General features: G+C 32.0%; 1 protein-coding gene and 1 pseudogene across 4 annotated transcripts; both read right to left on the bottom strand.

Moving 5' to 3' along the window:
• Positions 1-2,338: 2,338 nt before the first annotated feature.
• LOC124828566 (Ribosomal protein S24e family protein) lies at positions 2,339-10,468 on the bottom strand. Of its 3 annotated transcripts, none has more exons than XM_047301899.2 (7): positions 10,333-10,468; positions 9,965-10,144; positions 8,974-9,109; positions 8,107-8,191; positions 7,960-8,007; positions 3,716-3,816; positions 2,339-2,706 (listed from the first exon to the last, which is right to left on the bottom strand). In XM_047301899.2, exons 2-7 carry the CDS (start codon positions 10,128-10,130, stop codon positions 2,565-2,567), a joined length of 678 nt encoding a protein of 225 aa, XP_047157855.1. In that variant the 5' UTR covers positions 10,131-10,144; positions 10,333-10,468; the 3' UTR covers positions 2,339-2,564. The 3 variants fall into 3 exon arrangements, with proteins under 3 accessions (XP_047157855.1, XP_047157856.1, XP_047157857.1); XM_047301900.2 differs by having other exon boundaries at positions 9,965-10,147; positions 10,333-10,467; XM_047301901.2 differs by having other exon boundaries at positions 10,351-10,467.
• LOC148200237 (uncharacterized) lies at positions 5,052-7,950 on the bottom strand (annotated as a pseudogene). Its single transcript, XR_015785932.1, has 3 exons — positions 6,022-7,950; positions 5,791-5,909; positions 5,052-5,709 (listed from the first exon to the last, which is right to left on the bottom strand). The product of XR_015785932.1 is annotated as an uncharacterized LOC148200237 (transcript).
• Positions 10,469-13,107: the final 2,639 nt, after the last annotated feature.

Below are 13,107 nucleotides of genomic sequence, written 5' to 3'. Positions count from 1 at the left end.
TTTGATAAAGAGAACAGTCCATGAATGTCTTTTTTGTCTCTAACATTCACTTCTTAACCTTGTCATAGGTAGCAGTCATTTTGTTAAAGTCAATTTGTTAGAGTAAACATGTTTTTTCAGTACTTTATCAAAAATAGGTTGTACGAACTTTTTGGCGCAACTTTTGATAGAGAGAACATACCGTGAATGTCTTCTTTGTCTCTAACATCCATTTTTGATTTGTATATGGTAGAGCAGGTGGATACTTGACATAGGTAAACTACACAAAGTAGAGTAGATATGGATGTAGGCAGATATGTACTTTTTCTTATCAATTTTGTTGTTTTTAAATATTGTGCATTTAATGTGATTTAATGTTCGTTCATAACAACTATAAGCATTTCAAAATTTCATTGCTCAAGCAGTATCTGATCGTTTAAGCATTTTAGTAGAGATACCTAACAATTCATAAGAGATTCATCGTTAAATGAAAACTTCGTTTAGCATAGGGTATCGTTTAGCCTATGCAAGGCTTTTCTTAATAGTGCCTTGTTTAGTAAAAAGTCATTTGATTCAAGTGCGCAGTTAGTGAGATATCTTTCAACATAAGTTTTTGGAGCAACGTTTGTACCTTTTAGTACGTTTACCAAAAACATCATTTTATATATCATGGTGAGAGCTCATCTAACTTTGTTTAGCAAAGTATAACACAAGTGCATTTAGCAAGACTCTCTCATATAGCACATTGACACATTTAGTAGGAAAATCGTTTAGTAGTGTCTACCTATGTATTAGCGCGTTTACTACCTATGTGATCTAGCTTATGCACCTCCACTTTAATTGTAAAGTCAAATGCCCTCACCATAGAGACCACTTTGAAATACCACATATCCACGTCAGCCTTTGTTTAAATTGTCACGTGTGTGAGAAAGTTACATCTCATTCACTCATGGCTCACGTAGACACTATGTTATTAACGATTTAGACATCGTCATAGAAAAAGTCCAAATTAAACAAACATTAAAAAAATTTGGACCATTTTAACTACTAAAAAAAGTCAAGAATCATTTTGAATAAACCTGATGAAACTATAGATAACAAAGAGTTATTATGTATTATATTTATATGTTCAATCAAAAAATCAAGATGTTGGACTTTTGCTCTAATAGTTTGATTAACATTACATGCAATAAATAACTTAAAAGTCCTATGATTTAGCACAATGTTAGGACGTCATTATTTAGAATGTAATGAAACCAAACTATGTAATGAAAAAGTAAAATCTAAAGTATGAATAAAACTATGGAAACATTATTGTTAAGCTCTTTTAAGGAAATGAAAATGAAATGTCTATCAATAGGAGAACCAAATGAATGAGAACAAGATTTGGTGATTTATCACTGTGCATAAATGTAACTACAATTAGACCTGCTCTTTTAACTGCATGATGAGATTATCAATTATGGACAGGATGTAAGCATGATAAGTTTTCTAAAATCATGTTATTTAAAGATAAAATGATCAAATTAAAATTAATCGTTTAAATATATGATAAAAAGAGCTCTTGAAATCTTCTAGCAAATATTACGTTATTTTGAAGTTGACTTAATAATGGTATTTTTGTGGAGTTTTTGGATAAATCAAATAATTCCAAGACTTAAACTCTTCAATTTAAGATGAAAGTGACGTGCAGATAAAGAATCAATCAATTCTAACTTTAACTAACTAAACTAAAATTGAGACAAAACTGATCAAAGAAAGTTAAAAGTCAACCATTTATAATAGAGACCAAATTTATCAGCCAGTTAGAAACAAAAAATTGGCAACTACAAAATCTTTTGCAATTTACCATCGTTATTGTACTTTAACCCAAATGTGTCTTTTTCAACTTAGAGGAGTCATCCCACAATACTTGCCATAATTTTGGCTCATGTTAATATATTATTCTTAGTAGGTTATAAATGTGAAAATAATTCTTTTACGGTTGTCTAATATTTCTTTTCTGGAAAGAAATTGTTTCTTCAGTATTCCTTTTTGAATTTAACTCTTCCTCTCTGGAAACTTCATCACATTCTTAACCAAATTCATGTTTGGCAATAATTTCTGCTGCACATTTATGTGTTTGCTAACATATTTACATAACTTTCTAATAAAATATCCACATATATTTATTCAAAGAACTAGACTACGCGAACATACGTATAATAATAACTGGAAAGTTGCTAGTTTTATATCAGCATGCAAATAAGACACACTGATATATAGAATTTGAAAAGTCAAATTCTCATACAATCAACACCACGATTTCAAGTCATTGGAAAACGTTGAATAATTGGTTAGATAAAAACACATTTCAATATAAAGAAAAACCAACCTCTTCATCACTCACCGATCAACTAATTTGTCAAGTGTTACTACTCAAGGTAGACATTTTACCACACTTTTAACATTTCCTTGCATCACCTTAAACCAGAGAGGCATTATGAAAATCCCAAATAACCATGAAATGAAAAAAAACTAGTTAAATACTCTATGCTCTGTTAAAGTAGTACTAATATAATACCAGCACCAGTAAGGGGCATGCATTACTGCAAAATTTGTACCGAAATGCGACTGTTTTGGCAAAAGGTTCCATTTTTTGCGATGAATGCATTAATTGCTTGAGTCCTTGAATGGAAACGCACTGTGGCCAACTTAATAGGTTCTGCAGCCCACTCTTCTCCTCGCCTGAAAGTAAGAAAAGAATTACCATTTTGAAAATATAATCCAAGCAGCAGTTTGTTTCAAGGCATCGTGAAAGTGAACTTGAGAATATGATATTCTCATGTTTGAGACAAGTTTTGTAAACACATTCTCAGGAATGGTTCTTGCAAATGAATATAAATTACACTTTTGTGTTACTTCTTATTCCATTACCTAAGTATTTTGTATTCCCATTTGAATAAAAGTTACTTTCTACAACAATTACCTACCTCACTTCATCCCTTTTTGTTCAATTAAATAAACTCTAATTCTTTTATAAACTACTGGCATTTTTCGGGAATAATGTTCCCGACAATGTGGTTCCGGAGGAGAGGATGGTTGGGAACAAAGATACAATTTATTAAAGTACAAAATTGAGAGATCCTTAGATAAAGTGAGACCTGCCAAAATTTGTGATTTTCAGTAAATTTCAATAAATGAGTGTGTTTTCAGAATGTTAAGAGCGTAGTATTCCAAGCATTTCTTTCTACAAATACATGAGAGGGTTTAAACATTAATTTAGTCCTTATCAATGCAGAACTGTTCACCTTGAGACCCTAAAACTAAAACGATCGCATCTAATTCATTAGCTTACAAAAATGTGTCAAGTGTGATCCTTGTCCACTACAGAAGTTTTTCTCTTTTGGGTCTCCTTTGAAAATGGGGATCACATATGATACATTTCCATTAAGGTGACTAAAAGCACTTGTAGAGAAGAAAATAAGAAATGCACTAAACGTCTCCATAAACTAAAATTGATTTATGCATTTAGAATAAGTTCTCTCGTTAGTTTTTCAAAAATAAGATTTTTAACTAAAGCGTAAAGTAGTAATTAGTAGAAGTTTTCTCATTTTAATTTTATCTTCTCCTATATGTATGAAGAAGTTAAGACACACACATTCTTAACCAACTAAAAACTGCCCTATTTACAAAGACTAAAAACCTGTCTAACTCTAAAATAAAATATAAAATTTCAAGTATATTTGATGTTTACCTCAAAAACAAGTTGATGGAGGAGGAATCATATTCACAACCGGACAGGGTTCGCACTACATCTTCAAAATTAGCAGTTCGAGCCATTCCTTGAATCAAAATCTAAAAAAAAAAATAGACACTGTTAGGTAAATGTGCTATTTCCATAGTAATGTTTGCATGAAACAAAAATTATAACACTTCAACTAGTAGCCTTCAGTTTAAAAAGTTATTCTAAATATAAGTTCAGTCTCAGCCAGCATATCACACAACAGTGGTAACGGAAGCACAACACTAAATACCAAATATTTATGGAATTCGCACCACAATCTTGGTACTTTTTCCATACCGAGAATTCAAGCGATCATAATGCATTCAATAACATGCATAAATAAACTGAATAAATTTGATGTCGTAACTTGTTGTAAATAAAGGATTATTATTATAAAAATATTTTTTAATATCTTTATAGTAATTAAAAGAAAAACATATTTAGAATCTTCTTATTCATTTACTTGAACAAAAAAGATAGAGGAAAATCAGTGCATTCCACCTACATGGTTTTTCATTGATGTATACATAGGAGTTACCAAAAGTAAGGCACTTTTCTTATACTCTAACCCTAAAGCTGGGTATATACAACAGAAATTATAATAAAATAACATTACATTTTAATACTCCCCCTCAAGTTGAAGCATATAGGTCATAGGTACCAAACTTGGAACATACAAACTAAATTGTAGGTCCTCCCAGAGATTTAGTTACAGTGATTTAAGTGGTTTGTTAGAACTGGCAAACTTAGTAATAAAATCTTTGGACAACAATTTCTCTCTGAAAAAATGACAATCAATTTCTGTATATTTAGTTCTCTCATGAAATATTGGATTGGAGGCTATATGAAAAGTTGCCTAATTGTCACAATACAACTTTATTAATTCCTTTTCACAAAATTTCAACTCTTGAACGAGTTGTTTACCCCACACAAGTTCACGTGTTACTAAAGTCATGGATCTATATTAGATTTCTACCCTAGATCAGGTAACAAAACTTTGTTTCTTACTTTTCCACGATAAAAGATTTCCCTCCAAGGAATACACAAACATTCTATGGTAGATCTCTTATCAATGGGACAATCAACCTAATCTGCATCACAATACTCAATCTACAATACAATACCCTAAGGGTTGAGCATTTCCCTTGTTTTAGTGTTATCCATATAGGATAATGAAAAATATCGATGACCTAAAAATACATAATAAAGTTATAACGGAAACTATAACGGGTTATGACGGAAACATTGCAGTCAAAAGAAATATAATACCACCACATAATTCTAATGCAAAAGTAATGATAATATGTCTAAAAATTCAAAATAATAATAACATCATATCAAAACACCATAAATTTGTAGTTCAAAACATAAAATGAATGTATTAAGTTTCTAATAATCAAACTCTTCAATCCCAACATATTGTCTTCAATATTATCACCCAATGGGGCATATCCATCCTCTTCTTCCCTTTTTGAGAGACTCTTGTCAAAGTTAAGTAATCTTTCAAACTCGGAATCAGAGTTATCATGCAATTCATTCTGAACCCCAATTTGAGTCTTCTCTTTACCCTTCCCTGTTAGTGTTGGAGTTGCGCCTAGACCTGTCTTAGAAGCATGGGAAGATCCAATAACAATACCACCACTTAATGGTTGCTTTCTTTCATTGGTTGCTTGTCTCCTTGTATAAACTATTGGTTCTCCAATACCTGAAGCTTCATAAATAGTTGCCCAATTAAGAGTGGGATCATCATCAAAACCCAACCATTTCCCACCTATTCATTATCATTATCATCATCAACTTCTCCCACTAACCACTCATTACATTCATCAATGTCATTCAATACAATAGGGTCAGTCTATTTCATCCCTAATATTGTATCTGTGAACAAGTTGTTGATTATACTTTATGTAAACCAAATCATGCAACCCTTTGTGGTCCAGCCTATTCCTTTTCTTTGAATGAATCTGCATTATAAATAAGTAAAATGTGAATTAATTTCTCTACACTCTACAAATAAAATAATGAAATGAGTCATGTCTTATTACTTGCTCAACAAAACTCCAATTGTGCTCACATCCCGATGAACTACATGTCAAACTTAATATCTTAATTGCTAGCTTTTGTATGTTGGGAGCTGCATGCCCATAATTCTTCCAACATTGAGCTACAAAAGCAAAGAAAGTAACTTAGAATGTAACCATTATATCTTGGCGCAATAACTTAGAATGTAACCATTATATCTTGGTGCAATTTAGAAAGTGTTTAAGTGTCTGAACTAGGGCTGTGGTCTTCTTTGATTCTTTGGCAAAATCATCACCATAGAGTCTACTTGCACCATTAAGTGTTTAAGTCTATTTAGCTGCACATCTTTCCTTGGCACCAACCTCCTTATGCAACCATACAATCCATTTGTAACTTCCAAATCATATTCCATGTCTAGATTGGAATAATAGAACTTCGGGTTCAAAAAGTGAAGCTGCATGCAAGGGGCGATGAAATGTCCATCAATTATCAATGATTGTAAATACATCATTGTATTTACTTTCATTGTTGTTGAATGACTTCATTATTATTTCCTTGACTTTCTCCATTGCTTCATATATATAGCCCATAACTTATTTTCTTTCCCCATCCACTAGACGAAGCACATGAACAAGAGGAGCCATGACTTTGACAATAAATACGACATGATTCCAAAATGAAGGCATAGAACAATTTTTGTAGCCTCCCTGCCCTTAGTTTCCTTAAACAGCTTGTTATTGCTCAATTCATCAAAAGTGAACATCTTTCTCAAATTTCCCTTCTCTTGATGCAACCTTTGTAATGATATAAATAAGAGGTACCAAACCTTGTAACAACATATCTTACTAATTCCCTCTTATTTGTAAATTGTCTCAACAAACTCAAGGTACTAGAATGGCCATAGATAAAGCCAATAAGACTAACTCCTCTTTGAACGTCTTCTTTATCAAAGGAAGCTTTCCAATGTCTTCAAGCATCAAATCTATACAATGGGCACCATAAGGAGTCCAATAGAGATGGGATCTTTTCTCTTCCAACAACTTACCATCCAGCACATAATTGCTCCCATTATCTGTTATAACTTGAACAGCATTTTCTTCTCCAATTTCCCCCAGAGGGAATCACGCATCCCAAATAGTTTTTCTCCTGCCTTCATAAATTTAGAACCATCAATGGACATGACAAACATTGTCCCTGCAGGAGAGCTCACCAAAATGTTAATTAAGCATCATTGGTTTCAATCCGTCCATGCATCTGACATAATATAACAGCTATGTTTGCTTCATTGCAATTTATGATCTTGCAACAACTTCTCAATATAGTCAACTTCCTTGTTGAGAAGTGAAACTCTGATTTCATGATAGGTAGGAACCATATCTTGAAAATTTTTCAACCTCACAAGGTTGAATGCATAAATTGACTGGTAACTCATAATGGATAAGAAAGATCAGCTCTTATTATTGTATAAATGAGTTTTCCCACCAACCTCCTATATCTCTCTAGATTTGAGAAAATTTCAAAGTGGTTTCTCATTAACATTAGAGTTGAGTCCATAGGACTATCAATGAGCCTACAATTTGCTAAGTTTGTATCCTGCAAAATATCAAGAACATATTTGAAATGATGACACCTCTTGATTGTGTCACTTCAATAATAAAAATATTTTAGTTAGTCCAAATCTTTGGTATGAAAGAGGCACAATAAATGTTGTTTTAGTTGAGCAATTCTAGTGATATCTATCCATGTAATAACAATAGCATCAACAAAGAGCATAAGATAAACACACTTCCCATGATAAGTATGACAGTAAAACACTAAATGATTTGCCTCACCCCGATCCAAAAATCAACAAAATGGACAAATGTTCTAAATTTTTCATTTACCAACAGAGAAACAATAATTTTCACTCTTAACAAAGAATAAAGACGTTACATAAAAGATTAAAACTTTTAAGAATTTACCTCCAAATTGGTGTGATTTACTCACAACTTAAAAATCGAACAATAAGAGAACCTTATGGTTATGGGAAAAACTGTCTTAAATCATGCTCTCTATTTTACTAGTTCAAAATTTTCAAAACCCAACATCTAACAGTTTCAGCATTTGGGCAGTTTAAATATATGACAAACATCAAAAAATAATTAGTATTCAAAAAACAAGACAAGCAAAGATAGGTAAGAATCTGTACTGACAGTTTTTCCATCATATGGCTTTACTATATCCCATTGGGATCGATTAGCCTGATATTAGAAAAAGGAAAAAATATCAAATAGTTTCCAATTATAAACAAATATAAAAAAAATGATTTTAGAAAAAGACATGTGAGCAGAGCAGCATACCCTATCCAATTTGTAGATGCGACCCTTCTTTACAATCACCCTTATAGCATTGTCATAGGAATCACGAGAAGGGAATTGCAACAACCTGACCCAAAACGTTTAAATGATAATTTCAAGTATTGACTCTAAGATGAGGCCCATTGAGAAAACACAATGATAATAACGAAATGCTAGATGATTAGCTATGATGCTAGATGATTACGGAGAGTCATGCGGATGAACCAAGATAATAACGAAATGCTAATAGTAGCAATTGAGGAAGAAAAAGATAAGTAAATTGGTTAGAATAAAAAGGGCAGAAGGAAGAAATAGGTAGGCAATAATTGGATAAGGATTGCAAAGGAAGAAAGCTACTCTTTATCCATTCACTTTTCCTGTATTCTGATTTTACCCCAGCAATTGGGATTATTTCTACTTGTCTTCAATGAAATACATGGGTTCATATAACAGGACGAGTCTGACAAAATCTAGCACTCCATATTTTGGAACGATACCTTAATTACAGTTCAAAGTGGTGTTTCTTTTATGGTGTTTAGTTTCAGTGACTAAAAATATAACTTAAATAGAACTTATATATATATATATATATATATATATATATTTTGGACAATCCTCTCCTGACAAGTTGGTTGTTTTATAGGATTTTAGGGCTTGAAAGTCCAAATTCTGAGAGCATGACATGTTACAAACAAGTATATAATTAAATTGAACTTTCTCTTTTGTTTTCGGAAACATCATTCAGAGTAAAAGAAAAAGAAAAGAAAATGCAATTCCCTGTGATAGGCATGAAAATGCACTGATTATATTTCTATGACAAAAATAACTTTCACAATACCCCAAAAGCAAGACAAAGATGGAATACATTACGTTGAAACTGGTATAAGGCTACGGTTGTAATCAAATTTAACATCCTCCAGAGTCAAATTACAACCTTCAAGGAAGTTGATGATATCTGTTTTCAGTACATGTTTACGGATACCAAGCAGCCTAGCATATGTCACTCCTAAAGAAAGAACGAGAAAGGAAAACAGTCATTAACTAGGATGGAAATTATTTAAAATAAAAGAACTGTAAAGTGTTGAAAGGTATTATTTAAATAACATGGCTAGCAGTGATTTGGTTAGAAACCTAACATCTTATTTTCAAAATCCAAATGTATACAAAAATATAGTCACTAGCATCAATGATATATACTGTATGTCAAATTTCTATAATCTTATGCATTTATTATGTTCACATTGTCAAATCCGAAAACTATTTGGCTTTAGAATGTTAGAACACATGAATTGACAATAGGTTTATGGGTCCTTCTATTTATATACTAGTCATCATCATACTCATTTTGATTCAATGTGGGACTTGAGAATTACTAACAACATCGATGATAGTGAGTGATAGCAATAATGGTGAGAGTGTCTGTTATGATAACAAGGATGACATTGATGATACAGATTTAGTGACACTAATGGTAGTAGTGACCATGTGGTGCTAGTGATACTTGCTATGATAGAAATAATTATCCTATACAACAAAACCAAACAACTCATTAGAACAGCTATTATTTTATAGATAAATTATCCGATTATAACATATCCTAGCCACCGAGCGAGTCCTAAAAGTAACAGCAGCAACAAGGTTTTAGATATTAGTCGGCAACTGTGACCACAATTTTGGCCACAATGTCAAGGTTTTTGGATTCTGACATTTTTGTGGCTGCATCAGCCACTTTTGTCCGCATTTTCCTGTAATGTCAAGGAAATTATAACCTCGAGCTGCGGTAGAACAGTTTTTTCGTAAAAGCTAAAGCATGTCTAAGAGCGATAGAAATGGGAGAATAAGTGCATAAATAGGGTGGTACCAGAATGGTCAACGTCGAAGAATGGAGGAGGGGTAGTTGAATTCAGAGGTGGCTGTTCTGCTTCAGTGGAGAAACACCTCACGGGGAGGCCAAAACTTCTCTGAACAAATGCACAAACACTTGGACTGCAATTGGATCTCAATGCAGCCCTAACAATACAACTCATCTTTCACAACACACCTGCTATTTCCAAACCATATAATGAAAAGTTAAAAACAACAATGATAGGGTCGTAGCCACCACCCAATTCATTTTTGTATATGAAGCATAAGTTAACAAGTCTTTTGTAAATGGAAATGCAATAGAAAGAACTGCGAAAACAAAAACGAAAATGGGTACGTGAAAAGATTATACTTCTGCGAAAGTACCTGTTTCGATTTTGATACCTTGATCACCAGGAAGAAGATTGGGGAAGCAGTGCAGCGGGAACGAGAACACAAACACAAGTTCAGGGCAGTAGATTTTGTTTCGGGTGCCAGATTGGCCCATTACTGTTCCCAAAAGGCCCACCTACTTTGAACGTGCAAATCAATTGAGCCCAAGATAACAAATGTGCGAATTGCGGAATTTTCATAATTATAATGTGAATGTTATAATTACATAATACTCATTTTGACAAAGAGAAGAGATAATTATTAAGAATGAGATTTTTAATAAATTTCACCTAAGGCAAAAGAGTATTTGTATTATTTCTTCATTGTAAAATGTATTTTTTGTAAGTGTAATATGTACTAATTAACAATCATTTTTTAAGTTTTAATTGGGAAGTTTTAGTTAAGTGATTATTGTACTCTTTTATACTAATTTTCTATAATACTCCAATTTCAAATAAATTTTCTAAATCAAATGTAAATTTATTGATGACATGTTTTTATTTTAATTTAATATATTTATGATATATTTTTCTTGTAAAGTATTTATCTTATGTGAGAGCTTAGAAAATTATTATAGTGTTGTGATGGTTTTTATAAAAAAATAAAATAGAACTCTGCAATATTTTAATTCTAATAGGTTAAGTTATATAAATTTTTTTAATAAGGAAAGTTTTTTATATATAAAAAAACACTTATTCTCTAAAAACTATTTTTCCTATATTTTTTTTTACTTTTTTTTTTTGTTTTTTACTTCAATCTTCATCTTATTAAAGATAAAAAATCCTAGATTGATCCTCACGACGATTTCTACATTTCTAGCTGATTGAATAGTCTAACAAAATAAGTTTTCGTTCTTTTCTCTTTTAGGTATTTTCTGATTTTAAGTTGCATGTGGAGTTTAGAATCGTACATATGACTTAAGGTTACTCTTAGTAAATCTTTGTTGTTTTATAATCATGAAGTTATGTTTATAATTCTAATCGTGGTTTTGATTGGTTTTTAAGAGATATTATGTATGCAGAGCTTTAGAGAGCAATTGTGTAAATCAGGGGCTTTCTTTGTCTCAAGTGAGAGAAGTTGATTTAACTACTTTGTGATTTTTTGTAATTCACTCTCCTATGTGTTGGTTGATTTTAGAATAAATTGTAATTTGCATGGTTGAGTTGGTATGTTAATTTAGGCTAATTGAAATTTGGAGATGAATGAATGCTAAAATGGAGGTTCATGTGAGAATTGGAATTCTATGTTGTATAATTCGAGATGTTGGCTTATCATGACTGGAATTGCTCATTTTAATATTGCCTTTGGTGTGTTCGTAAATGGTTTGAAACATGTGAGAAAGTTTTAGGTTGTGTTGGCCATTGTCAAACCGCAAAATTTGAGTTTATATGTTATGTAGGCTCCTTGGACTAGCAAACAACTCATTGTGTGAGTGCCAAAATTTATTTTGGTTGAGAGATTTTCTCGTTGGGCAAGTTAGATGTTCCTACTCTAAGTCATCTGGGAAATTTAGGTTTTCTCATCAATAGTCCATTAGGCATAGGGCTTAGGTTCCTACACGTTATTATCAGTAATAGTAGGAACAAAAGGACCATTTTCAAGAACATCCCAAATACCAATATCGACATACTCTAAAAATATTTGCATTATTATTTTTCAAAAAGCATAATTTTCCCAACAAAAAGAGGGGGTTTGTTAATTGAAGCACCCTGTGCAAATGTTTGATATTGTCCAGACATAAAAAAATTGAATAACTATCAAAGCAAGCTTTGATTTTGAATAACGTATTTGGACAAAAATCAAGATGACGGAGTGAATTGATTTCTTGTGCTTTAAAATATTTTTTCTTCTCTCTTTATAATATTTATTTAACAAATAATATCAACAACAATAAAGAGTGTAAGGAAATAGAGATATGCACAAGGAATTTTATACTAGTTCAGATCATAAGGATCCTACGTGTAGTTGCTAATCCCAAACAGAGATTAATTATCTGCTGTCACAAAACCTATAAACTATTACAATCACACAGAAAGACAAGTTTAAGGGTTTAGAAACACCTCTCTTGTTACTAAAATAGATGATACTCACTTCTCCTGAAAACCACAAGGGATGAACACCTCCCCCGAATGTTTCACAAAGGATGAACACTTCCTTTGAATCTTCACAAAGGATGACAGACTTCACTCAACAATAGCAACAACACTCGATCATACTCTTAGTGAAAATTCTCGTTCTATGCTAACACCAAGTTCTCAAAACCACAACACAAGGGTTACATAAACCCTAGATCAAACTTCACCTAGTTTAACAAGTATAATTGTGTGTGTTAGAATGATAGTCTAAAACATCTTTATAAAGACTTCACTCAAAAACTCCTCCAAAAATCTGTTGTCAGTTATTTAATGTGTGATAATCGATTATCCCATTAAGGTAATCGATTATGCATTTAATAATGCACAAATGTCAAAAACATGCCTAAAAACTTCAACGGCTAGTCTTGATAATCGATTATGGTAAGTCATAATTGATTATGGATAATCGATTATCATTAGTTGGTCATCGATTACTTCAGAGACAAAATGAGGTTTTAGCTATTTTAAAAAATCTCTTTGTGATAATCGATTATCTTAAGTGTTAATCTATTGTTGTAGAGTTTTTCTAACTACAAAACGAATTTTAAAGCATACAATAGTTTAATACGCATTAATAGTTTGAGCTGCCGAATTTTTACTAACTTTATCATTGGAGTACCTTCTGCAGGTAACC

The sequence above is a fragment of the Vigna umbellata genome, chromosome 4, assembly GCF_029865625.1.
Source record: "Vigna umbellata cultivar VRB3 chromosome 4, Vumbellata_1.0, whole genome shotgun sequence".
Taxonomy (NCBI): Eukaryota; Viridiplantae; Streptophyta; class Magnoliopsida; order Fabales; family Fabaceae; genus Vigna; species Vigna umbellata.
This window is presented reverse-complemented; position numbering and strand designations above follow the sequence as displayed.

Bases quoted from the DNA above. Each gene is read 5' to 3' on its own strand.
- LOC124828566 (XM_047301899.2), bottom strand. From the start codon at position 10,130: ATGAGTTGTATTGTTAGGGCTGCATTGAGATCCAATTGCAGTCCAAGT. The intron at 8,192-8,973 runs GTAATGTATTCC...GTTTTGGGTCAG, and splicing joins AGCCTTATACCAGTTTCAAC to GTTGTTGCAATTCCCTTCTC. The intron at 3,817-7,959 runs GTCAGTACAGAT...TTTTTTTTTTAG, and splicing joins AGCCATATGATGGAAAAACT to ATTTTGATTCAAGGAATGGC.